Source organism: Pocillopora verrucosa, chromosome 4 (assembly GCF_036669915.1).
Source record: "Pocillopora verrucosa isolate sample1 chromosome 4, ASM3666991v2, whole genome shotgun sequence".
Lineage (NCBI taxonomy): Eukaryota > Metazoa > Cnidaria > Anthozoa > Scleractinia > Pocilloporidae > Pocillopora > Pocillopora verrucosa.
In genome coordinates, this window is record NC_089315.1 from 3501118 (window position 1) to 3528821 (window position 27704).

General features: G+C 37.7%; 4 protein-coding genes across 6 annotated transcripts; 2 read left to right on the forward strand and 2 right to left on the reverse strand.

The window, feature by feature from the left end:
- Window positions 1-3586: 3586 nt before the first annotated feature.
- LOC136276742 (hepatic lectin-like) lies at window positions 3587-6080 on the reverse strand. 3 transcript variants are annotated; one of them, XM_066166205.1, is made up of 3 exons: window positions 5597-6080; window positions 4199-4648; window positions 3587-3943 (listed from the first exon to the last, which is right to left on the reverse strand). In XM_066166205.1, the coding sequence occupies exons 1-2, from the start codon at window positions 5951-5953 to the stop codon at window positions 4211-4213; spliced, it is 795 nt and encodes a 264-aa protein (XP_066022302.1). In that variant the 5' UTR covers window positions 5954-6080; the 3' UTR covers window positions 3587-3943; window positions 4199-4210. The 3 variants fall into 3 exon arrangements, with proteins under 3 accessions (XP_066022302.1, XP_066022303.1, XP_066022301.1); XM_066166206.1 differs by having other exon boundaries at window positions 3587-4645; XM_066166204.1 differs by having other exon boundaries at window positions 3587-4648.
- A 6487-nt stretch (window positions 6081-12567) lies between these two features.
- LOC136280625 (uncharacterized) lies at window positions 12568-14485 on the forward strand. Its single transcript, XM_066166207.1, has 6 exons — window positions 12568-12622; window positions 12808-12849; window positions 12956-13018; window positions 13520-13627; window positions 13953-14077; window positions 14283-14485. The coding sequence occupies exons 2-6, from the start codon at window positions 12823-12825 to the stop codon at window positions 14437-14439; spliced, it is 480 nt and encodes a 159-aa protein (XP_066022304.1). The 5' UTR covers window positions 12568-12622; window positions 12808-12822; the 3' UTR covers window positions 14440-14485.
- A 2801-nt stretch (window positions 14486-17286) lies between these two features.
- LOC136280155 (melanocyte-stimulating hormone receptor-like) lies at window positions 17287-18225 on the forward strand. Its single transcript, XM_066164876.1, has one exon. It carries the CDS (start codon window positions 17287-17289, stop codon window positions 18223-18225), a length of 939 nt encoding a protein of 312 aa, XP_066020973.1.
- A 6299-nt stretch (window positions 18226-24524) lies between these two features.
- LOC131783639 (hepatic lectin-like) lies at window positions 24525-27078 on the reverse strand. Its single transcript, XM_059100400.2, has 2 exons — window positions 26592-27078; window positions 24525-25637 (listed from the first exon to the last, which is right to left on the reverse strand). The coding sequence occupies exons 1-2, from the start codon at window positions 26946-26948 to the stop codon at window positions 25203-25205; spliced, it is 792 nt and encodes a 263-aa protein (XP_058956383.2). The 5' UTR covers window positions 26949-27078; the 3' UTR covers window positions 24525-25202.
- Between the last annotated feature and the right edge of the window lie 626 nt (window positions 27079-27704).

Sequence of the window (27704 nt, forward strand, 5' to 3'; positions counted from 1 at the left end):
CTCGTTAAAAGAAAAGGATGAAAACATGAACACATCACATGGCTGGTGTGCCTGCTAAGAGAAGAAAACGTTTGGTTGGAAAATGCGCCATGATTCGTCAACTGTTAAAACAGACAATGATTTTGAATTATCCATACAGCTTTGCTTTAGAGGTAATTTCTTGTTAGAGGGTCCATTATGTTAACCGCTTGCAGAAAAACGGCAAAAACATTTAGCCGTTTGGCGTAAATATCGAGAAATTTTAACTGTTCGGTTAATGTCATTTTTTTTTCTTAAGCTGTCTGATCTCCAGGGAATATTAGGAGGATCACAGTGAGGCGATTGCTTCTAAGGCTAAAGGTGCATGAAAGGAACTGGACACACATGGGATGTTCACAAGTGCAAAAATCTCGATCCTTGATTGGTCAAATATAGATCCTTTTAGATCTCTGAAAACTACCGGAATGATTAAAAAAAAAATTCTTTATAACAAAATCCTTGGAGCAGTGAGTAACTACAGACTAGGAAGAGAACCCTCCATCACTTCCAGCTGGAATCCGATGAGCTCCTGCATGTCATCTAATATTTTATGAACTCACTGCCATCTTCGTTTTCAAATATTACGCGTCTCTGTGGTTTGATCCACTTCTTTCTTTAGTCAGTTATAATCTGAAATTTCTGGAATACATATGGAAAGGTTAAAGAAAACCTCTTCGCCCGAAGGGATCCATCCACCATTTTTCTAAAGCTTAGCAAAATGCTTCCCAAAAGAACCCGAATGATTTGGGACTGTTATTACGGCCAAAACAATTTTTGAGCAGGTAGACGGTACAGAAAACAGAGGTAAAGCAAATTAAAGAGAGAGAGGATTCACCGAAATACTTTTATTTGCCAAATGATAAAGTTGATTTAAACGGCTTCCAAACAAACTTTGAAGCGTTTATTTCACAAGTAACTTGTCACGACCTGACATCTGGCAATAGGAGAGCACGTTAGAAAGGAACGTGTGTACACTTTTAAAAAGAAAAGAAAAAACAAACAACGGCAAGGTAAATGACTGTGGCGATAATTTTTTCCTCCGGTCTGTCAGAAAATGTCACGGAAAGTGATTGTAAATAAAAACATATGATTTGAAGTTATGAGGGTTTGCCCAGTTGTTTGCTGAAATGGCTTGTGTAAATCTGGTATTTCCTCCACAAAAAAACTAAAGTCAAATGAATCTCTTCAACTAGACACAAGGGGATTGAATGCAGCTTCTTATCATTGAAATCCTTTGGTTTCTATTGCGCAATTTGCCATACAAATGTCCAAATTCAACGGACTTGCCAAGAGTTTTAACGAAATTGTGATTATAGTAGAACTCAAAATTTAGCTCACCGCTTTACAACGAACAAATTGTTTGGGAGAGTTTAAATAAATGAAAGCTCCATTGATTAATCCAATTGCAAACAAATACACCGCTCTTTAACTTTCCGAGCTACCCTTTGTAAAGGATTAAAATTAATTACGAATGGTTTTTTAGGCGGCTTTTCAACCCATTTAATGACATTTTGCGACCACAAATTCATTTCGAAACCAATTTTTTTTATTGCAACCAAAGTGATTCGAGAAAGAGAAAAGAGAGGGAGCAGCTGCAGAATACTCTTCCACTTTGGTCCACCTCATTTACATGTGTCTGGAGGCTTTGAAGTTCGAGGCATAAAACAATAAACGTTATTCTTTTTCAATGACATGTAAATGAGTGGCAGGGTATTCTGTAGTCGAGACAAAGGGAGGATTGATAAGACACTTATGATCTCGAGGTCGTGACTGATGTCTTTGTTTTGAAAGTACTGCAGGAAAAACGAAATGTATTTATGAAAAATGACAACGAAGCCAAGGATGTACTCGGCGACTCACGAAAGCGTTACCGTGCCCGTGGGAAGAGATAAGAAAATCCGGACCGCGAAAAGAACCAATCAGTTTTCAGGATTCGTTACCATGCCCTCTGAGGAGAAAAAAGATCACACTCTCCACATATTTTGATATCAGCGACGGGAGCGGATTTGGAAAAATATTATAATTTCTGGAGAGAACGATAAAGCAAAACCTCCAGAACAATCAAAGGAAGACATCAGGCGATGCCAGCTGTTCATTATTCCTAAAACTACTTTGTTGTTGAGAGATAGAGGGGGTTCCGTCTTAATCTGCAGTTGACTTGCTCTCTCACTTTGTTTGCAAAGAAGTATGCCCCCTATGTTCTGCCATTCGTAAAACTCCTTTCCCCCAAGAATCTAATTTTTAGTTGCAGTTTAATTCGAAATGCCTTCTTCAATGTTCTCTTAATTTTTTGGAGAATCTCTTTGCATCGCCAGCAATAAATCAAATGATTCAATGATGAGTTGAGAAAAACTAAGAATGCAGCGAAACGATTAGCTACTTTGAAGGACAACGAAAATTTGAAATTTTACAGTGAATATACTTGGAACATAACAAACACTAACAAAAACTGCAAACACGAGGAAAGCAATAAAAAATGACTTTTTCTCTCGAAAAAATCTTGTGGTGTTTTGTCTATACAACTGACGTTGGCTTTGTATCTGATTTTGATCATTTCTTGTAACCTTGAAAATGTGAGTGCATGCCATGGAGTTTACAAGCAGTTCAAGAAAACCCCATGGCAACAAGTACGACGGGATTTTGTTGCGGCGCTAAAATGAAAATGAAAGCAGAAACACTACTTGTCAACCATAACGATGCCTAAACTACAGCAACACGGCCAGGAGTGACCAGTTCGTGATATCTAAAGTGGAGGTAAATGGCCAGAAATCTATCCTATGCAATAGCTGTTATGGTAAGAAATGATGCGGAAGCCGGTAGAGCTAAGCTGAAAAGATACATTGTGTAAATGGACGGACAGAAGATTTCAAAATCGGAGTAACCTACCTGGTGACATGACAGCAGTGATAACGCCTTTCGTTGATTGTGGAACCAATCCCACGGCAAGATCAGGGGTTGATTGCGATTTCAACAGAAAAAATGAAGGATATAGGAGAAGTTCCTGTGTAATGGAGTTAGCTCTTAATTGTCCTCTATTGCAAGATTGAGTCACCCAACTATATTAAACCTAAAAAAATTAAATTTTCTCTAACTCAGAAGTCAATAAATTTTATCTAACAATGTGATTTTGAAACATCTCACTCACTTTTGACTCTCATTCAATTTAAGCTTGCTCTTAGCCGGTGATCTGATTTATTGTTTAATCAAAGACACTCCAAACCTACAGGCAACTTGAGTTTGGGAACGTACACAGCTGTCCAACTGTCACTGATGGAGAAAAATGACTAGCGACAATTTATTTCCAGAATTTTCTTTCACCCTAAAGAGAAGAGAATTCTTAGCTTTTCATTTGGGAACACCAACCAGGATAAAAATTTATTTAATTACGTTTACCATGAAAGAAAAGAGCCTCACGAGCCATTCACGCTAGAAAGTACCGCAGAACTGAGAGCGGCAAGATACGAAATTCTAAGAACGGATTTTATTGCCAATGCGTGTACTCGAAAACAAAACATTTTCATGCAAGAAATATTGTTTTCTTGAGTGCCTCATAAAAAGAAATGGCCGATTGATCTTTCTGGGGAATCGCTTTCACTAGATTGCCTTTTCTCCTCCCTCCGTCAATAGTTACACACTTTATTTCGCATGGGCAAATTTCACCCCTCTTTGTGAGTTAGGAATACAGGAAAACACGCCCCGTAAAAGCAGATATGTGAGATATACAAACAATTCCTAAAGGTATTCTTGTAGTGGTAAAGTAATAAAGCTATTTAGTCATTCCTCATTGTATTCCTGCATTGCATGTATTGGTTCAAAGCTGTAATTGAGCATTAAAGAGTAACTGGGCAATTCCTTAGAAGGATGCTGCTGGAGGATTCTCCCTCTCCTCTTCCCCAGCTCTCCTCGCCCACATTATCGGACATTCCTACCAAAAAATATGATAATAAGTCTACTAGCGTTCTATCTCAAATGCTGCAATTTGATTGGCTGAGATTTTCGCTTTCTAATTAGCAAATAGATTCTATGTTCTCGTACGTCTGAACGATAACAGATAACGTCAAAATATTGTAAGAATAAAAAAGTGTCGCACTTAGTGCAGCCCCCTATCAACAACTACCAAGGAATAGAAACGGCCGAAACTCATAATCTAATTATTAATTAGTGCTACAGAAGTATTTACCAATATGAACAATCACAAGAGATATTTTTGGCAAAGAACTGCAAGCTTCCAATTGTGTTCACTTTGGCACATTCGATCATTCCATTTTCCTCTTCTTTCGTTGTTATTTTTAAACATGTGAACGCATTTCTCCTTTTTCCCGGAATTGTTTGGTTCTCCTTTTGCCCATGCGGAGTATTGACCAGCCAGTGGAGCACCATCAACCCAGTGGAAATCATCATCTTCTCTGTAAAGTCCAAGCCAAACACCCGCCTTTGACACGTTGGGCTTATTCAAGATCATATCAAGTATGAACGTGTTCTCTTCGGCTGACCGCACAACTGGAAGGTCAGCTGCGTGAGTTTGACAGCTTATGCGAGCATCGCTCCAGTTCGAGAATGAAATTTCGAGAAGAAGGTAACATGAGTGTCCATGTTTCACCCAGTCTTGTTGGTCGTCTGGGCATTCCTGCTTAAAACCAAAGAAGAAAATGATCAAAGCGAAAAGAAGAACGATGAAAGATGAAGGCCACGTAAAAGTTACTTTTCAATTAAGATAACAGTCCTAAAGGAGTTACATTGTAGTTTGGAAGCCAAGAATTGTCTTCAATTTTCAAATCTTTTAATCGATCTCATCTATTTCATCAGTTGCCAAAATTTTTCTTTCATGGGCTATTACTAACTTTTTCAATTTTTCATCCTGACGAACCAGATTTTTTTAAACAGCTGCCTGGTAAAATTGGACCCCAAATATCACGTGATTATGATTAAAATAAGTCTATGAGTTTGATTTTGTATTTGATCGATGGAGTTATACATAACAGAGTAGATAAATTCGGCCGTCTGATCAGTCCAGAGCTGAGAAAACAATGCAAAACAATTTAATCCGAGGGAAACCAAACTATACGCATCAGGAAGGAATCATGGCGCGTGTGAAGAAAGCGCAGGTTCACATATGTCAAAATTGTAAACAGAGTTACGTAGTCCATTGTCATTTTAATAAAATCATGGAAGCTTCAGCTTTTATAAAGAAGCAATTTAATTATTTACTTTATTTCAGGAGCTGGGGAAGCAGTTTGAAATTGCAAACACAGAACGTCAAGTGCTCTTTTCACGAAAAGCAAGCATTAGTTACTATCAGTTCAGTCAGCCTTAAACACACCAGATCTCACAAGCTGAATTAATAATGTTGTGATAAATAACGCTTAAATTGAAAGGGACTAAGAAAGTAATATTAGTTGTACGCTAACTTCTGAAACTAAAGCAAACTATACGAGTACACGAAAAAATCTTTGAAAAGAGGTTTGTCATTATTTCTATCAATTGAATATTTTCCAAAATGAAAATTTCTTGCTAAGAAGAAATGACTTTCGTTTTTACCTAGTCTTCTTTCATTTTAAAAATCAATTCCGTAGTTTACCTTGAACAACATCGAGAAAGTAAATCCTTTTTGATCGTCAAAGTCGAGATCTTTGTTTCCATTGAAGATGCCATGCTTGCCGTTAAGTTCGCAGACACCTGCTGTCCCGTCTTTTTCGATCGTGGACAAAGACTTAAAATTTACTGAAGAGCAAAGAGCATTTTTCATACATTCGTGGCCACAAGATAACAAACTCGACGAAATAAGCCGCTTGAAAACATGACCTTTCAGCTTCTTCTTTTCTTGCATCGCAAAATACGATGAACGTGAATCCAACGTAGGGGCAGCTCCTTCGATCAACTGCAAAGCAACTGCAATTTGAAAGACGAGAGATAGCGACACAGTCCTACGCCCCATGATAAACAAAATTCAGTAGCAACTGCCAGGGAGAATATTCAGCCTTTTTTTCGGAATACACTCTTAATACAATTTAAATGAACTCTGACTTTGCTCACGCCGGAAATCATTGTTTTCAAAGAGCTTACGACTGAGACCCTGCCTACTGTGACCGTCTAGATGTGTTTCCCCTTTTTTCAACAGTCTACGGAAGTCCAGGCTAAGATATGTCTAAGCAGGATGGATTAAATTTGTCTTAACTTTTGAAGGGTACACTGTGTTATCTAAAGTTTGATTCCGGCTTGCTTTCATTTCAGTTATAACTATGCAAACAAGATGAAACTCTTAATAAGTGGAAAAAGGAAAGGGAGAGAAACAACCAAAAATTTAATAGACCAACACTGTCACTGTCTTTTGTCTTTTGAAATATCTTAATAAGCAAGACTTTGTTCATAACATTATAAAAGGTGCTCACTTTTGTGGTCGAAGTTGACGTTTTCGTGGATATTGGAAATGCATTTGACAGGTATAGAAAATTATTCCGTTTGCTCAAAAGGCACTAAAAACACGCAATCATTCGACTTTTCCTTCCAAGTAGGTGCAAAATTGGGACAAAATAGCGACACAGCTTGCATTAGTGTCCTAAATTTAAGTTTGTTAAATTAATTATTGGTTCTGTTTAAAAAATTTGTGCCGTGAATATGCATAATTGACCAAGCGTGAGGTTATGATAGCTGGACGACATGATCGTAACCATAGTTAAGAAAAAATTATTATATGTTTGTGAGTGACCACTGATATTAAAGCTTTGGGCTTCCACAAAAGACTGAACAAACAAATATTCGAATCATTTCATGAAATATTGTGATGCGCACATTATATTTTCATGTACATAAATGAAGGTCTCTGAGCAGGGCTTAAACGAAATATTTCTTTTAAAGTTATTTTCACGATTTTGCGAATCGGTAGCAGATAACGGCCGGGTTTAATGAAGAATTTAAGAGAACCAAGAAGAGAGAAACTTGATAGGCCGCTAAAAACCATGTTCGAAGGCCGTCTACCATTGACGAAATAGTGCAGCACAATATGGGAAGTAACAAATAACAAAGACACCATTGACTGCCATGACATTTATGGCTGATATCTTTTCTTGGTGTGCTGTGTATGCTTGCATCTGATTGGTCGCCTGAGGTTGGACACGTATCCGATTCTGATGATATCTAATGGCTTTGTAAATGCGAATGTATGCCACAGTTGTTCCAAGAGCTGCGGTGATTGAAAAAGTTAAGTTTATAACACAGAACCGTGCCATGAAAGTTCCATGCACTTGAACAAGCTTTTCATATTCTACCAACTTCTGGGCACAGAACTTGTAAACCATTGCAAACGTGTGCAACTCAAATATCGCTATGGTGCAACTGATCAAAGATGCCTGGAGGGCATTCTAACAAAATCTTTCACTTAGAAGCTTACGGGGAAATGTTAAATTACAACAAAAATTTTGGCTAAAATCTGCCTAACCTCTCAAATGCAGCCTTTACCAATCACCTAATTTTTGGAACAGCTTGTTTCATTTGATTGTCGCATACAAATAATGTGCGTAAGCACTAGCGACAGAAATATCATCAAAAGCGCCGTTCGCGATCAGTTGTTGTCTACATACAAAGCTAAATTACTCTTGAATTTATAGTTCTTTGGAATAAAGACGTCCTAAGTTACATTGAATTTGTTGAAACGATAGTTTAGTAAACGATAGTAAAGATGAAAATTTATGTGATTCAAATTGAAAAAAATGATTTATCTGTCCATTTCTGTAGGTAGCCTTCATGTCAAAAGCTCCGCGGGTTTTTTTACGGTCACTTGATAAAAAATGAAAAGAACACTATTTACGCTCAAGCAAATTACAATTTCAAAATATTTTACTTCAAGTAACATATACCTCTAATTTCACTTTGTAAGGCACATTTAATCGTGAAACTGTGCTTCTCAGCTTTAAATGACGGTCGGGAGACATTTTAAAACTTGCTTTAAGTTTTAATTGTGTGCCTTTAAATTCACTTTGAATGGGCACATTAAATTATGAAACTGTGTTTCTAAGCACTAAATGACGGTTAGGTGATATCGTTCAACTTGCTTTACGTTTTAATTGCGTGCAGATAAGGTAACTAATCGTTTTCTGCTGTAAAACAGAAATTTTATTTTTAGGTAACTCTTGATTTGCCACCCTTCTCTCACGGAATAATCGTTGTGATCTACGTGAGCCATGATCCTGTTCCGATGAAAGATAAAGCGGGCGATTAGTATCTGTGAAAAAACGTGTAAGGGAAATATTTACCACTTTAGGGATGGAAAGGTTGCCGCTTTTTCAATTTCTCCGACAGTTTGTGAGTTTGGGCCTATCTGCACGAGCTGACAAAACTAGAATTGTACCGACAAAATCAAAGGACGAATTCTGTCATGACAATAATTTTTGTCTCCTATGCTGCATCCGCCAAAGGCGACCGAAGCTCCAGCTGTGAGATGATCATCTTGCACAATAACAGTCATTGCGGAATTATAAGAGTTTGTATGGGAATATTTACGACCGCTTTAACAAAGTAAAAAATCATCAAATTCTCAATAAAAATACCTCACCTTACTTCCACAGCGTATCACTTGTTATTTGACCGCTTACTTTGATGAAAAGAACCCATTTTAGCGATTTGTCCATTTCGAGGTTTTCTACGTACATAAGAAAAGGGCTTTTCTTTTTGTTGCGCAAGATGATCATCTCTCAGCTGGAGCTTGGGCTGCCTGTGCATCCGCGCTAAAAATGTCGAAGCTGTCAATAAGCTGTCAAATTCGGTCAACAACCAAAAATAATATCGATATCATATTTTATTTTAATTTATTCAATTTAGCTGTGCGCGCCAAAACATCACACGTTTTGGCGGGATAATGGAACATTTTCAAATGCTTCAACTAGTGGCGTGTATTTCGCTCAAATGGCAGACAAAATGATGCTTATGATGAGCATAGTATTAAGGCATCAATTTCCTAGACGCCAAGCAACTCTTTTAATGATTGAACACCGTAGAAGACGGAGACGCCGGGCACGTCGACACAACCCTTACTTTCGGAAACTTCAAAGACCAAACCGGTCTTGGGTCGAGATCCACCACAGTGACCAAACGATTCCCGGGGAGTTTTTCAGAAGGAAACTGCGAATGGATCGTTGTACCTTCGATATTCTGTTGAATGTTTTGCGACCCGCTGTAACACGCGAAAACACCAAATTGCGTGACTGCTTTGCTCCAGAAAAAGTACTCGCACTTGGTTTGTATCGTCTGGCGCACGGGAACTCTTATGAGGGCATTGGGCTGAATTTCAATGTTGAAAGATCGACTGTTCTAGAAGCAGTACTAGATGTTGTGGAGGATCTTGTGCAGCCACATCTACTGCTTTGTTGTTAGTCTGATGAAGCGGCGACCGGAAAATTACTCCCCTGTTGTAGGTTACCCCGGCTGAATGAAAATTGTTTTACTTCCTGGTCTTTATAGGAACCATTCATGAATTGTTTCATGATGCAAATACGTTTTTGATTTATTTGTTCTATTTTCTTTTCGAGTATGAATAAAATGGTCCAAACAATAGTCCAAGGGTCTAATGGTTCAGTCCATACCTTCTCCTATTCCTTTTTTGTCAGGTGATCGGTATATACACAAATTTGAATCCAGTAAATCGATGAAATAGGGCAATAAATATTTTTATTTCATTATCAATTCATTTATTTTTACTATTTGTCACTATTCGCCACTATTCGTCGCTATTCGTCGCTATTCGTCACCATTCGCGACTATTCATCGCTATTCGCCACTATTCGTCACTATTCGTCACAATCGCACTACTCGGTCACTATTCGCCACTATTCGTCGCTATTCGTCACCATTCGCGACTATTCATCGCTATTCGCCACTATTCGTCACTATTCGCACTACTCGGTCACTATTCGCCACTATTCGTCGCTATTCGTTACTATTCGCCACTATTCATCGCTATTCGCCACTATTCGTCGCTATTCGTCATTATTCGCCACTATTCATCGCTATTCGCCACTATTCGCCACTATTCGTCGCCATTCGTTACTATTCGCCACTATTCATCGCTATTCGCCACTATTCGTCGCTATTCGTCATTATTCGCCACTATTCATCGCTATTCGCAACTATTCGTCACTATTTGCACTACTCGGTCACTATTCGCCACTATTCGCCACTATTCGTCGCTATTCGTTACTATTCGCGACTATTCGCACTATTAGGTCACTATTCATTGCTATTCGCCACTATTCGTCACTATTCGCACTACTCGGTCACTATTCGCCACTATTCATCGCTATTCGCCACTATTCGTCGCTATTCGTCACTATTCGCGACTATTCGCCACCGTTCATCGCTATTCGCCACTATTCGTCGCTATTTATCACTATTCGCGAGTATTTGCACCATTCGATCACTATTTGGGTATTATCACTAGCCTAGCTAGCTCTTACCCAGATCAAATTTTGTCGGCGGTGCGTTTGAAAATTTGCGCGCTTCGGCAAAAAAATTGTGAGGTCGCGGCAAACCATCCGCACTTGTAAAGTGTTGGTGATGACAGAAAATTTGTCTAAATAAACAATCATGTCGTTAGTGCAGATAGGCCCTTTATAATCCTAACTGTAATTAAGAAACGACAATCATACATGCATGTACAAATTCATCTTTGATAAATGCTTGCCGGAACAAGCAAAGCCGCATCAAGGGGAAGGTAAGATCGAGGTCATTTTCCCCTTTAAATGACTAAGGTTGAAGTCGAACTGAAAGTGTTATTCCAGCATAAGAAAAGAGAGCACATGATCTGACAGTTAATGACTAAATAATGGTGCTTTGTACTAAACTGCCATCGGTCGGTATGCCATATAATGTCTTTTTGGCGCCATATGTATCTTTTTGTCATATGTGGCGTTATATATGTCTTTTTGGCGCCATTTTGGCGCCATTTTGGCGCCATTTCGGTGCTAAACTGTATTTGTTTGCCGGATGTGTTATAAGACAAATCATCTTGACATCTTGAGGTGACAAAAGTGTCAAAATAAACCATATATTAGTCCAAATTAACATAGAATCGAATGATTCGGAAAGAGTGTTGTAGAAGCTCTTAATTTAAATTTTAAAAACGGACAGCACTGTGCTACAGTCAAGTTAAATCAGGAACTCCTTTAGTGTTGGTTGATTTTCATTGTAACTCTCTGATGTTCAGACGTCATTAACTCTTTGTATCTAACCCGGTGGTCTTCTAATAGAGACGGAAGTGTTTTGTTTATTTTCTGCCGCTGCCGCTGAGTCTAAATTGTCGAATTGATGCGTAGGATCTTTTTCAGAGTTCTTTTCAAATGTTTGCGGATCTCTTTATATCGCCAGCAATAAACCAAGGGATTAAGGGATGAATTAAGAAAAACTAAAAATAAGGAGACATGATGAGCTACTCTGTAGGACAAACGGAATTCATCGTTCAACAGCGCAATTGTACAACACAAGTTTGGAACGTAGCAAACAAGAAAAACAACATAAACAACTGAAGCATTGACAAACGACTTCTTTTCTCGAAGCTTCTCCATTGCTCCGCCTTTTTCCAGCTCACATTGCTTTGGTATCATATTTTGATGATATTTTACAACTCTTGAAAGATAAATGAGCCGTTGAGACAAGCAGTCCGAACACCTCAATAGCCACAATCATATAGGAATGGTGAAGAATTGTAATGTCAACGGTAGTGCAAATACTACTTAGAAGCCACAACACGGCCAAAACCGCAGTTACGCGGTTGGATGTGACCAGCTCATGATATCGCAAATGGAGGTAAATAGCAAGAAATCGATCCAAAGCCATGGTGGTTATGGTAAAAAATGAGGCTGAAGCCAGCAGAAACGCAGAGAAATGATAAAATGTGAAAATAATGGGACAAAAGACATTGAAATTGTGGTTTTCACTTGCCACCATTTTAAGCATCGTTGCGTTGATAACACCGAATGTTAACTGTGGAATCAACCCTACGGCAAGATCGGAGAAAGCAAGATTGATAAACAACTTCCTCAATGTGGATGGTATCGAAGAGGTTCTCCACAATGCACTAATGACAAGGAGGTTTCCAACGAGTGCCACGATCGAAAATGTCAAGTTTAAAATGGTAAAGTTAAGCACGAACGTACCGTGAAAAATAACAAGTTCTTAGAATCTTTCAAGCTTCTGAGAACAAAAGGAGGAAACCATGTTGAACTCAAGGTAAACTTAACATGACTTTATGAACATGAAATATTAAAGGGAAAATACCTCATGTAAATATGAATTTATTTTAAAAAAATGACTGATATTTTAAATTGACTTCTGCAGATGTTGCTTTACATATTTCATTCTATATTGCTACAGAACTCTTCCTTATCCGCCAAATTTGCTATGGTAAAGTATTTCGAGGAAATTCACAAGAGAAATATTTTGAGTGTAGCTGAAAGTCCTAGCTCATAAAATAGTGGGTCAGTTTTATTTCTTATTTCTCATTTCTACCATAAATTTGTTCATTTTTTAATGACATTCATGCATTGAGGAAAATTAATGGCATTTAGCTGCAGATTTAGTTGAATACCTTGAAACTGCAGTTAACAATTTCAGAAAGGTAGGTACTTAATAATATCAAATATAAACTGTTGTATTCCTTGTGTTTAGCCTTTGTAGTTTATTATCCAGATCGTACAACTGAGCGGTAAATAGCTAGTTTTGTAAAATCCCTCATTTGAACTAATATTTATCTCAGAACGAGTATGCTTTATCGATATTGCCTTTTATTGTTTTACGTTTCAGAGTCAAGCATGTTTGATGCTCTTACAGTTGATGTCGCAAAAGGTTAATAGAGAGAAAATCACGGGTGATATTTGTTGACTCATTTGTCGTTTGTTGCTACTTTTCTTTTCCTTGCCTTATTATTCTTCGTTTATTTTTTCCTTCTTAGACTCCAGACCATTCCACTCTTATAAAAAATCTCGCTTCATCTATACAAACGACTTTGCACTCAGTAAGTACCTGTCATTTTTCATCGTCTGTGAAGCTAACAAAAGCATGGGAAAAGTTCAAGGAAAAGCAAATACGATAAAAACAAGAATAGTATACATTTCAAAAGGAAAACAACTTTCCCAAAGCAAAATTTCAAACAAACTTGCATCGTATAGTCCGATCGTCCAGTGGAGAGTTGCTGTGGGAAGGACTGTTGTCGTTAACTTTGACTGACTTTTCGACAACTCGAGCGGAGGTTATCGTCTTAGTCAAGGGACTCATTGTAGCTTGAATTTGATGATGAATTTCTTTACGGCTTTCGAAACTTTTGTTACTACTACCTGATAACAATCCTGCTCAGGGCTATAATCAATCGGACAATCAGACTACACAATCACATGTTTTTCCCCGGTTCAAACCATTTACTGTTAGTAACTACCAAGAAAACTTTTTTCTTTTCGTGCACCATTAGTTGACGTTATTTTATGTCAACTGTCGAAAACTACTTTATTCTCTTTCCAAGGTAATGACCAAGGTCGCTGAATCCGATTCAGATGTGAAGATAAGACATCTTCAGGAAATTCTTAAATTCACCACAAAGTTCATCAATGAAGTAAAAAATACGGAAGAGGTAGGATGTTCATGGTGTTTTGGCAAAGTGAAAGCTGGATAAATTCAATGTTGGAGTTTTCTTGATTTGATAAGCGATTGTGAAAATAGTTCCCTCTTTCCTCTTTGTTTACCTCTTGATTTTTCGAGCTAACGGCGTGTCATGCGAAACTCTTTGTAACTTGAAGGAGAATACAGAATATTCGTTCAGTAAACTAGATAAACGATAGTAAAGAATCAAAATGGAAGAAAGATGGCTTAGGATGGAGAAGGTTGACTTTCACATGTAGCTCGTTGTGTAGTTCTCATATTGTGATTAGAGGTAAATTGTATCTCGTTTCTTTTAGGCTGCAGCAGTATTACGGATAGATCAGCTCAAAGAAGGAGTGACGCGAATCCAGGGGAGTGCGTTAGCTAAAAAGTCCCCAGACGTTAAGGGTGTTTGTAACCCAATCCTCTCTAACTTGTCACGGTAAGTTACCGGTGTAATGTTTGAATGATGAATGATGACAATAATTAAAGGTTACACAGATAGCTATCAGATAAAAATTGCCATTATAAACATGCGCAATCGACCTTTCTAGTATTAAACTTAGTCTTGATAGATTCTCTTAACATCTCATCGCTTAATTTATTGAGAGGTAAAATTAGAAAATTTAAATTATGTTGACTTTCAGGTCGTCTTCTGAAAAAGAAACAAAAATGAATAACTCGAGAAGAAAACGAGAAGCAAATGGGCACATAAAAGACGAAACAAAAACCACCGGTGTTGGGGCTGAATCTAGTCCGATAGGAAAAGAAGGGAAGAAGAAACGAAAGAAGAAAAAAATTTAAGGGTAGATAGAAAACTCAAGCTGCAATAAATTGTCAATAAACTACACTTCATTTTTACCATTGAAAAAAGAAAACAGTAAAGAATATTTGAACCAGAATGGTTAGCATTGTTGAAGGTGTCACCTACCCACCCCACACCACCCCCCTCCCCTCCTTCACTACCATTAGATGATTAGATGATCGTCGCGAATTTTTCGTGAGTTTCCGAACATGGTCTTCAAACGCACAGAAGCTACTAAACGCGACAAACTTTGTCAAACAACGATTATTATTCTAATCTATTCTCGTTTATTTCAGTAGTTTTACAACTTATACAGAATAGCTAACAGGTTTAAATAGGACACAAATATTCGCAAAATGAAAAAGATGCAGTTGGAAGTGGCAGTCAAGACATGACTTCTTTAACAATTTTGGAACACACAAAAAATTGGTAAAGTTAAATAAATTGCCAAATGAGTAAGACAATCAGTAGAGAATATATTAATAAAAGGATGATGAGAGGGAATGGAGGAAATATGGCGCTCTGAAAGTCTTATCCTGATAAGCTTGTTACTTGGCAGGTTATCAAATCCAAAACTATATGTTTTAGTTTCGCAGAGAATCAAACAAATTTAAGCTACTGGAGATCTTAGTTCAACAAATGTCCTAGATGTATCATTTCTGACTGTCATTGGGTTCATGGTCGTGAGTGTGTTGTAAGGACGCTGGTAAATAAAACTCAAAGCTGTCTTGAAAACTTGAACACATTACCTAATACAGCAATTTTAACACGCTCTAGTATGCAAATTTTGGCGATGACATAAATATCGCATGTATTAATTAAAGTTATACTTCCCTTCAATATGTAGATTACGAACAGCCTTCCTTTTTGGCAAAGTCTGACGCGCGAGAAAGAAAACATCAGCGAAAAAAAAATTGATGCTAACGCCCCGCACTAAACTCCGGGACTTTTCGTATTTCACACTTCCAGAAATTCGCGGAGAAGGATGGAAAATAACTGGCTTCGAGTAGCTGCCAAATTCGAACAAGATGGAGTAGTTTTTATCAATTCAGAAGCAATCAGGCAAAGTTTGTTATCACGATTGCCGATGTGACGCTGGCCACAATTATACGTCGTTAAGGCACATTTTCCGAATCAGAAATCCTTTCATTAATGTTTTAACAAGGCTTGAGGCAAAGTAGAAGTTGATCTTAGTTGATCTGAAAATACCCGGTAAATAATCGTAAGTGTGCACATCGTTAATTAATCCATTCTCGTGGATGGGTGCATTCTGTTCGCTGCCCAAAAGAATTAGATACCCGCAAAAAGCTTTCAACTTACTTTGAAATAATAGCCAAACGCACAGCTTGTGTTCGGATCTAATCAAGTACTGTCAATTCATTATCAATGCCTTTGACGCAAATGGTTGATTCAATCGATGGTTACTTAAGCTTTGCATATTTTGCAAATCATGGTGTTCGGGGCAAGAAACATTTCACCTTTAAATCATAGAAAACCTCAAAATTATGATAAACGGGGTATTTCAGATTTATTTGTTTTTCTTTGATCTCTCTTCACTTTCAGCTGAGCGTTTGCAGCGCAAAATTTTGGCCGTAGAAACATCCTTGTGGTTGATAAAAGCACTGCACATAACTGGCATATGCAAAACTTGGCAGCCATCAGTTTAACATTTTGGGTTATCTTGAAAGCCTTTCTAAAGATGAGGGTCTCGATGGGGTTAACCAGTTGCTGCAAAACGGCAAAAAAATTAGCCGTAAAATTTAGTACATTTTTACCATCGGTGGAAAAAAATTAACTGTAGAATTTTTTTCAGTGGTAAAACGGCCAAAATATCAACCGTAAGCCGTCGATGCAAACATCCCATCGAGACCCTGGTACATGGAAAGGAGCCAAGAGAAAATTAAGGAACGTTATTTTCTCTGGCTGGAACTCATTACCCTGATATGGATTCGCATTTTTTTTTACATAAAAGAAATGTTGTAACACTACAGACCATCAAGAAGCTTAAGATCTTTATCTAAGAGGCTACCCCTCCCCCCATCCCCCTGGCCCCCGCACGGTGATGAACAATAAGCGGTACCTTAAAAAGGTTGGTTGTGAAAGAACTTGCACGTTAATCATATTTGATTCAGGCAATAATAAGTGGTTTGCCTAGGAGAAAGTTTTATTTTCTAATGGCGAGGGCTAATGTTTACGCAAAGAACTGAGAGCATATATTTATGAATAAACGTCATAAGAATTTCCTGAGGTACTTTTCCCACTTATTGGCTTCCTCTGAAGCAACTGTTTCTGTAAGCTGAGGACAGTTTTATTCTCCATTCAGTCTAGACCAAAGGCTAACTAGCTCTACGCTAACTGACTTGCTGCTTTGTTATTTTTAGGACAGAAGACAGAGTAATCACTTTGTTACTATTGCTTTTTTAGCAAATAAGAGATTTTAATGAAAATGTAAATTCCTTTGTAAGACTACCTTTAATCGTTGCTTCGGTTTCCAGGGAAGCCTGGTAAAAATAAAAGATTATAAACCTCGCTGTTTTCATAGTATTTATTTTTCCTCAATCGAAATAACCTTCAATAGGAAGGTTGTAAAGAATTGTAGTTTTAATAGCCAATTATAGCGAGTGCCATTTCTAAAATTTTTTTTCAGCCTATTCCCCTGCCCAATGTACAATTGTGACTTGTTCAAATTATGCCTTTGAAATTTCAAGTTCATTACTTAATCATGAAAGAGCAATTTTTTCCCTGACAAGTTATCCAACCTATGAATATAAATATTTAATGTTTTTAGTTTCGGTCATTTGGGCCACGACTCTAAACCGCGCAAATACACAAAACCGTAAGCTGATATGGCGGCCACGCTGTGTCTTCGGAAATTGAAGGAAAATGCAATCCTAGTCCAGTTTCAAGGGAATCTAACTTTGATAGCCTGTGTTTTGAACTTGACATTTTCGATTATTGCAACAGTTGGAAACCTACTTGTTATTCGCGCTCTGTGGAAAGCTTCCACGATACCTGTTAATGTAAAGAAGCTCTTCCTTAATCTTGCGGTCTCTGATCTTGCCGTTGGGCTGATAGCGCAATTAATGTTCGGAATTATCATGGCGATAATGTTGGATCTGTCAACCAGTGGGAGCAACAGCTTTGAATTTTTATGTCCAACGATTCTCTCTGTGTCTTATTTCTTTATTTTCCTCCTCACTTCTGCATCCTTCCTCACAGTCACCATCATTGCCGTCGACAGGGTTTTAGCCATCTTTCTCCATCTTCGGTATCAAGAACTTGTTACTTCCAAATGCATTGCTGTTCTGTTAGCACCTTTATGGTTGTCAAGTTTTTTGGCGGCCTTTGTATACATTTATTTTCCTAACCAAAATAACATTGTAGTTGTGACCGTTGAATTTATTGGACTCCTGGTCACAACCACGGGCTATGTCCGTATTTATAAAGTTGTAAAATATCATAGGAATCAAATACAAATCCAGACGCTGGCGCAACAGCAAAATAATCAAGAAAACTTGGTTCTTCGACAAAGAAAGTCGACCATTAGCGCCATGTTTGTTCACATCTTTTTTCTAATGTGTTTTTTTCCAAATCTTTGTTGTATAATTCTGCTGAGAGCAAGTGGTTTTCGTTTATCGTTTCTGGCCGTCAATCATGTCTCAGGATTTCTCGTACTTCTAAATTCTTCATTGAATCCTGTGGTTTATTGCTGGAGATATCGGGAGATTCGTGAAATCGTAAAATCTTCACTGAAAAAGGGAATCGCTTGGTTAAATCCGCTGTAAGATGGAAGGCGACTATTTATGAAAGGAAAAACGCCTGGAGACAACTCATATTGGTGCTTAATACAGCTGACTGTCTCTGAGTGATATACTGTTAAATATTGTCTGCTCGCATTAGTTTTTCTAGTAAGTAATTTAGGAGGTATCTGGGATATTTGCGATAAAACAAGAGAAGAAAAATTTTTAAAAAAACTTTTTTGTTGTTTTACATCCAAACGAAGACACAACTGAATCTAGCAAAAGACTAATTGGTCACGTATACGCCAAGCAAAAGTTCACAAGCTGTTGGCTGCAGTCCTAAGAGTGTATGTATTTTGTACAGCTGTTAATACCATTTTTTAACAGAAGACACGCTTTCTCTAAATATTTAAGCTCAGTTTACCAGGAGCTTCATTATTAAGCCTTGGAACTTTAAGCAAATAAAATTTAGGTAGAGAGACAGCTGAGGCACTATATCCCTGTCACAAAAAAATCAGACTGCGTTGTGTGCGTTGCAACGATGAAAGATTTTAAGGTTACAGAGTAAATGCAAAAGTGTCGTGTAACAAAAGTTTTTGTTTGATTTTAATGCTGTCACGTGACGTTATCAAAATAAATATAAGGAATTATCAATCCTTTTAAGATTTGAGTTTAGTTAGTTATTACAACAGCTAAAGACTTATCTTTCTACTAATTTTCTGTTTGATAGGGTTTTTCTTCTTGTGATAAAGCAAGGTTGAATTTCTAAGCTTTTGCATGATACATTATTGAAACATAGGCATGCTATGCATGCAAGAGTCAATTTTTTGGGGGTGGGTGGATTAATTGAAACATTGTAAGTGATGTCTACATTTTTACGAACGGAAAGGGTATTAACGCGGAAAAGAACGAAAATGTCGAATTAACTCACATACAGGTATTTTGTGATCGATTGTGTGTGTTGTGCAAATAACTGTAACTAAAAATAAACTGTGCAGACTGAGAATTTTTCAAGTCTGGTGAGTGATAAAGCGTGAGCGTCATGCAATCGCTTTTCCACGATCAGCTTTCATGATGATTTGGTCTATTGTGGAATATTCCTGACCCATTTCTTGATGAAAATCGTTCTTAATACAATTTCAAGCCTTCATATAGTCTCCTCACTTTTCGCGCGAGTTGGTTGGTGTGATGTCTGTACAGATTTTACCAACTTAATGAAAGTAGATATAGATGTAAATGAGATGTCACTATTGAATATTTAACACGCGCAATATTCGAGAAACAATTGACACCGTTGCACGTGATCCGTATTATCATCTTTTTAAGCAGTATGTGTTTATTTTGTTGACAAAAATGCGCACCGAGACCAAAACTGTTCCCTCGACTTGAAATATTTTCAACTTCAGTAGATCACATTATATTAATTCACCGCCGTAAATCATTCATTCCAGATAACAGAATCAAATAAACATGGCCAAACATAGACGACTCCACAAGATCACTTTCTCCAGGCATCGAAAACATTTTCATTCGTCCAGTGTTCTCAAAATTACGCTCGAAACAGCCAAACAATTTCCCTCAACAGCCAAGGACACAAAATCCACCTTGCAACACACTTGCAACTATTCAAACTTCTAACATCGAAAGACCCGATCCAAGAGTAACACACCACGATGTTTACCACAAAATGGACGGCAACCAAACCACCAAAGAGAAAACTCAGCCATCTTTCGTAGAAAAATCGTTGAATTTAATAAAAACACCTCTTAACATTGCGTATCAATCAAACACGATGTCACTCGTGGTGACAAAGCTTCCTAGGAGCCACACAAAATCGTCCATAGTTTTATTTAATCAGACATTCATCTAGAGATAGCACCGAGCAAACCAATCCAGAATAATATAATCGGCACACTCAACAAATCATGAATCTTGCAACACAGCTTGCCGTTAAAGAACTGCTCAAATCAAAATGTTTGGTGCAATTCAACAACACCTCAAACAATATTTGAGTCAAAATTTTTCCACACTCTCGTCGTGAAGGAATAATAACCATGATCGTGCTACAGAGCACAGAACTCCATTTTCTCTCGAACAACTATCCACTATTTTCACAGCAAGAGTAACACGTTTGCTATAGATAATCTGATATCTTTCATCTGTCCAGTAGTATCGCATTTCTCATGAAATCCGGTAAAATACACGTTAAAACAAGGCCGAAAAGCCAACATTTCTCATTCTAAAAGAAGATTTCATTTTACGAACCGCTCTCTCCGAATCCCGTATTACCTCGTTGAAATTTGAACACCTCTCAAACCAAAGAACAAAAACGACGCTCTTATTAGTGCGAGATACATACCCTTATGCGGCGATCTGATTGGTGCGAGCAACATACCGGTCTCTGTACGCTAACATAGATGTTATTTAATTTTTTTTAAATAACTCAAAAATGCTCTCACGTAAGTTAAAAAAAAGTGACTTATCCGCTGAGACTTCCCAATCTGAATAGTCCTTGTAAGAGAATAAGCACTCACATAGATGCTCATGAGCCCTCAGAAGACGAACACAGGCTGTTTAAAGAAAAACTCGATGACGCTCCCTACCGCCACATTTGTGCCCCTCCAGGGATGTTGTCTCCGTACAAAGCTTACGGCATGAAATATCGTACTGACCTGAATCTTTGCCAGACGTTTTGAATATTCATCTTCTCTTACCTCTTTGATGTTTGACTTAATTTTTTGAATGGTTTTGATGATGGTGTGACCGTGAAACCGACAATAGTTGACTTAAAGTCTCGTTAAAAGAAAAGGATGAAAACATGAACACATCACATGGCTGGTGTGCCTGCTAAGAGAAGAAAACGTTTGGTTGGAAAATGCGCCATGATTCGTCAACTGTTAAAACAGACAATGATTTTGAATTATCCATACAGCTTTGCTTTAGAGGTAATTTCTTGTTAGAGGGTCCATTATGTTAACCGCTTGCAGAAAAACGGCAAAAACATTTAGCCGTTTGGCGTAAATATCGAGAAATTTTAACTGTTCGGTTAATGTCATTTTTTTTTCTTAAGCTGTCTGATCTCCAGGGAATATTAGGAGGGTCAGAGTGAGGCGATTGCTTCTAAGGCTAAAGGTGCATGAAAGGAACTGGACACACATGGGATGTTCACAAGTGCAAAAATCTCGATCCTTGATTGGTCAAATATAGATCCTTTTAGATCTCTGAAAACTACCGGAATGATTAAAAAAAAAATTAACAAAAAAAAATAACAAAAGCCTTGGAGCAGTGAGTAACTACAGACTAGGAAGAGAACCCTCCATCACTTCCAGCTGGAATCCGATGAGCTCCTGCATGTCATCTAATATTTTATGAACTCACTGCCATCTTCGTTTTCAAATATTACGCGTCTCTGTGGTTTGATCCACTTCTTTCTTTAGTCAGTTATAATCTGAAATTTCTGGAATACATATGGAAAGGTTAAAGAAAACCTCTTCGCCCGAAGGGATCCATCCACCATTTTTCTAAAGCTTAGCAAAATGCTTCCCAAAAGAACCCGAATGATTTGGGACTGTTATTACGGCCAAAACAATTTTTGAGCAGGTACATGGTACAGAAAGCAGAGGTAAAGCAAATTAAAGAGAGAGGGGATTCACCGAAATACTTTTATTTGCCAAATGATAAAGTTGATTTAAACGGCTTCCAAACAAACTTTGAAGCTTTTATTTCACAAGTAACTTGTCACGACCTGACACCTGGCAATAGGAGAGCACGTTAGAAAGGAAAACGTGTGTACACTTTTAAAAAGAAAAGAAAAAACAAACAACGGCAAGGTAAATGACTGTGGCGATAATTTTTTCCTCCGGTCTGTCAGAAAATGTCACGGAAAGTGATTGTAAATAAAAACATATGATTTGAAGTTATGAGGGTTTGCCCAGCTGTTTGCTGAAATGGCTTGTGTAAATCTGGTCTTTCCTCCACAAAAAAACTAAAGTCAAATGAATCTCTTCAACTAGACACAAGGGGATTGAATGCAGCTTCTTATCATTGAAATCCTTTGGTTTCTATTGCGCAATTTGCCATACAAATGTCCAAATTCAACGGACTTGCCAAGAGTTTTAACGAAATTGTGATTATAGTAGAACTCAAAACTTAGCTCACCGCTTTACAACGAACAAATTGTTTGGGAGAGTTTAAATAAATGAAAACTCCATTGATTAATCCAATTGCAAACAAATACACCGCTCTTTAACTTTCCGAGTTACCCTTTGTAAAGGATTAAAATTAGCTACGAATGGTTTTTTAGGCGACTTTTCAACCCATTTAATGACATTTTGCGACCACAAATTCATTTCGAAACCAATTTTTTTTATTGCAACCAAAGTGATTCGAGAAAGAGAAAAGAGAGGGAGCAACTCTAGAATACTCTTCCACTTTGGTCCACCTCATTTACATGTGTCTGGAGGCTTTGAAGTTCGAGGCATAAAACAATAAACGTTATTCTTTCTCAATGACATGTAAATGAGTGGCAGGGTATTCTGTAGTCGAGACAAAGGGAGGATTGATAAGACATTTATGATCTCGAGGTCGTGACTGATGTCTTTGTTTTGAAAGTACTGCCGGAAAAACGAAATGTATTTATGAAAAATGACAACGAAGCCAAGGATGTACTCGGCGACTCACGAAAGCGTTACCGTGCCCGTGGGAAGAGATAAGAAAATCCGGACCGCGAAAAGAACCAATCAGTTTTCAGGATTCGTTACTATGCCCTCTGAGGAAAAAAAAGATCACACTCCACATATTTTGATATCAGCGACGGGAGCGGATTTGGAAAAATATTATTATTTCTGGAGAGAACGATAAAGCAAAACCTCCAAAACAATCAAAGGAAGGCATGAGGCGATGCCAGCTGTTCATTATTCCTAAAACTACTTTGTTGTTGTGAGATAGAGGGGGTTCCGTCTTAATCTTATTTTCTGTACTAGATGCTGCAGTTGACTTGCTCTCTCACTTTGTTTGCAAAGAAGTATGCCCCCTATGTTCTGCCATTCGTAAAACTCCTTTCCCCCAAGAATCTAATTTTTAGTTGCAGTTTAATTCGAAATGCCTTCTTCAGTGTTCTCTTAATTTTTTGGCGAATCTCTTTGTATCGCTAGCAATAAATCAAATGATTCAATGATGAGTTGAGAAAAACTAAGAATGCAGCGAAACGATTAGCTACTTTGAAGGACAACGAAAATTTGAAATTTTACAGTGAATATACTTGGAACATAACAAACATTAACAAAAACTGCAAACACGAGGAAAGCAATCAAAAATGACTTTTTCTCTCGAAAAAATCTTGTGGTGTTTTGCCTATACAACTGACGTTGGCTTTGTATCTGATTTTGATCATTTCTTGTAACCTTGAAAATGTGAGTGCATGCCATGGAGTTTACAAGCAGTTCAAGAAAACCCCATGGCAACAAGTACGACGGGATTTTGTTGCGGCGCTAAAATGAAAATGAAAGCAGAAACACAACTTGTCAACCATAACGATGCCTAAACTACAGCAACACGGCGAGGAGTGACCAGTTCGAGATATATGAAGTGGAGGTAAATGGCCAGAAATCTATCCTATGCAATAGCTGTTATGGTAAGAAATGATGCAGAAGCCGGTAGAGCTAAGCTGAAAAGATACATTGTGTAAATGGACGGACAGAAGATTTCAAAATCGGAGTAACCTACCTGGTGACATGACAGCAGTGATAACACCTTTCGTTGATTGTGGAACCAATCCCACGGCAAGATCAGGGGTTGATTGCGATTTCAACAGAAAAATGAAGGATATAGGAGAAGTTCCTGTGTAATGGAGTTAGCTCTTAATTGTCCTCTATTGCAAGATCGAGTCACCCAACTATATTAAACCTAAAAAAATTAAATTTTCTCTAACTCAGAAGTCAATAAATTTTATCTAACAATGTTATTTTGAAACATCTCACTCACTTTTGACTCTCATTCAATTTAAGCTTGCTCTTAGCCGGTGATCTGATGTATTGTTTAATCAAAGACACTCAAAACCTACAGGCAACTTGAGTTTGGGAACGTACACAGCTGTCCAACTGTCACTGATGGAGAAAAATGACTAGCGACAATTTATTTCCAGAATTTTCTTTCAACCTAAAGAGAAGAGGATTCTTAGCTTTTCATTTGGGAACACCAACCAGGATAAAAATTTATTTAATTACGTTTACCATGAAAGAAAAGAGCCTCACGAGCCATTCACGCTAGAAAGTACCGCAGAACTGAGAGCAGCAAGATACGAAATTCTAAGAACGGATTTTATTGCCAATGCGTGTACTCGAAAACAAAACATTTTCATGCAAGAAATATTGTTTTCTTGAGTGCTTCATAAAAAGAAATGGCCGATTGATCTTTCTGGGGAATCGCTTTCACTAGATTGCCTTTTCTTCTCCCTCCGTCAATAGTTACACACTTTATTTCGCATGGGCAAATTTCACCCCTCTTTGTGAGTTAGGAATACAGGAAAACACGCCCCGTAAAAGCAGATATGTGAGATATACAAACAATTCCTAAAGGTATTCTTGTAGTGGTAAAGTAATAAAGCTATTTACTCATTGTACTCCCGCATCGCATGTATTGGTTCAAAGCTGTAATTGAGCATTAAAGAGCAACTGGGAAATTTCTTAGAAGGATGCTGCTGCAGGATTCTCCCTCTCCTCTTCCCCAGCTCTCCTCGCCCACATTATCGGACATTCCTACCGAAAAATATGATAATAAGTCTACTAGCTTTCTATCTCAAATGCTGCAATTTGATTGGCTGAGATTTTCGCTTTCTAATTAGCAAATAGCTTCTGTGTTCTCGTACGTCTGAACGATAACAGATAACGTCAAAATATTGTAAGAATAAAAAAGTGTCGCACTAAGTGCAGCCCCCTATCGACAACTATCAAGGAATAGAAACGACCGAAACTCATAATCTAATTATTAATTAGTGCCACAGAAGTATTTACCGATATGAATAATCACAAGAGATATTTTTGGCAAAGAACTGCAAGCTTCAAATTGCGTTCACCTTGGCACATTCGATCATTCCATTTTCCTCTTATTCCGTTCTTCTTTTTAAACATGTGAACGCATTTCTCCTTATTCCCGGAATTGTTTGGTTCTCCTTTTGCCCATGCGGAGTATTGACCAGCCAGTGGAGCACCATCAACCCAGTGGAAATCATCATTTTCTCTGTAAAGTCCAAGCCAAACACCCGCCTTTGACACGTTGGGCTTATTCAAGATCATATCAAGTATGAACGTGTTCTCTTCGGCTGACCGCACAACTGGAAGGTCAGCTGCGTGAGTTTGACAGCTTATGCGAGCATCGCTCCAGTTCGAGAATGAAATTTCGAGAAGAAGGTAACATGAGTGTCCATGTTTCACCCAGTCTTGTTGGTCGTCTGAGCATTCCTGCTTAAAACCAAAGAAGAAAATGATCAAAGCGAAAAGAAGAATGATGAAAGATGAAGGCCACGTAAAAGTTACTTTTCAATTAAGATAACAGTCCTAAAGGAGTTACATTGTAGTTTGGAAGCCAAGAGTTGTCTTCAATTTTCAAATCTTTTAATCGATCTCATCTATTTCATCAGTTGCCAAAATTTTTCTTTCATGGGCTATTACTAACTTTTTCAATTTTTCATCCTGACGAACCAGATTTTTTTAAACAGCTGCATGGTAAAATTGGACCCCAAATATCACGTGATTATGATTAAAATAAGTCTATGAGTTTGATTTTGTATTTGATCGATGGAGTTATACATAACAGAGTAGATAAATTCGGCGGTCTGATCAGTCCAGAGCTGAGAAAACAATGCAAAACAATTTCATCTGAGGGAAACCAAACTATACACATCAGGAAAGAATCATGGCGCGTGTGAAGAAAGCGCAGGTTCACATATGTCAAAATTGTAAACAGAGTTACGTAGTCCATTGTCATTTTAATAAAATCATGGAAGCTTCAGCTTTTATAAAGAAGCAATTTAATTATTTACTTTATTTCAGGAGCTGGGGAAGCAGTTTGAAATTATAAACACAGAACGTCAAGTGCTCTTTTCACGAAAAGCAAGCATTAGTTACTATCAGTTCAGTCAGCCTTAAACACACCAGATCTCACAAGCTGAATTAATTAATAATATTGTGATAAATAACGCTTAAATTGAAAGGGACTAAGAAAGTAATCTTAGTTGTACGCTAACTTCTGAAACTAAAGCAAACTATACGAGTACACGAAAAAATCTTTGAAAAGAGGTTTGTCATTATTTCTATCAACTGAATATTTTCCAAAATGAAAATTTCTTGCTAAGAAGAAATGACTTTCGTTTTAGCTAGTCTTCTTTCATTTTAAAAATCAATTCCGTAGTTTACCTTGAACAACATCGAGAAAGTAAATCCTTTATGATCGTCAAAGTCGAGATCTTTGTTTCCAGTGAAGACGCCATGCTTGCCATTAAGTTCGCAGACACCTGCTGTCCCTTCTTTTTCGATCGTGGACAAAGACTTAAAATTTACTGAAGAGCAAAGAGCATTTTTCATACATTCGTGGCCACAAGATAACAAACTCGAAGAAATAAGCCGCTTGAGAACATGACCTTTCAGCTTCTCATTTTCTTGCATCGCAAAATACGATGAACGTGAATCCAACATAGGGGCAGCTCCTTTGATCGACTGCAAAGCAATTGTAATTTGAAAGACGAGAGATAGCGACATAGTCCTTCGTCCCATGATAAACAAAATTCAGTAGCAACTGCCAGGGAGAATATTCAGCCTTTTTTCAGAATACACTCTTAATCAAATTTAAATGAACTCTGACTTTGCTCACGCCGGAATTTATTGTTTTCAAAGAACTTACGACTGAGACCCTGCCTATGTGACCGTATAGACGTGTTTCCCCTTTTTTCAACAGTCTACGGAAGTCCAGGCTAAGATATGTCTAAGCAGGATGGATTAAATTTGTCTTAGCTTTTGAAGGGTACACTGTGTTATCTAAAGTTTGATTCCGGCTTGCTTTCATTTCAGTTATAACTAAGCAAACAAGATGAAACTCTTAATAAGGGGAAAAAGGAAAGGGAGAGAAACAACCAAAAATTTAATGGACCAACACTGTCACTTTCTTTTGAAATATCTTAATAAGCAAGACTTTAAAAAAATGTGCTCATTTTTTGTGGTCGAAGTTGACGTTTTCGTGGATATTGGAAATGCATTTGACAGGTATAGAAAATTATTCCGTTTGCTCAAAAGGCACTCAAAACACGCAATCATCCAACTTTTCCTTCCAAGTAGGTGCAAAATTGGGACAAAATAGCGACACAGCTTGCATTAGTGTCCTTAAATTTAAGTTTGTTAAATTAATTATTTCCATCTTTGAATGTAAAGTTTGGTTCTGTTTAAATAATTTGTGCCGTGGATATGCATAATTGACCAAGCGTGAGGTTACGATAGCTGGCTATTGGCTGAGTTCCTAGAAATGAATGACATGAC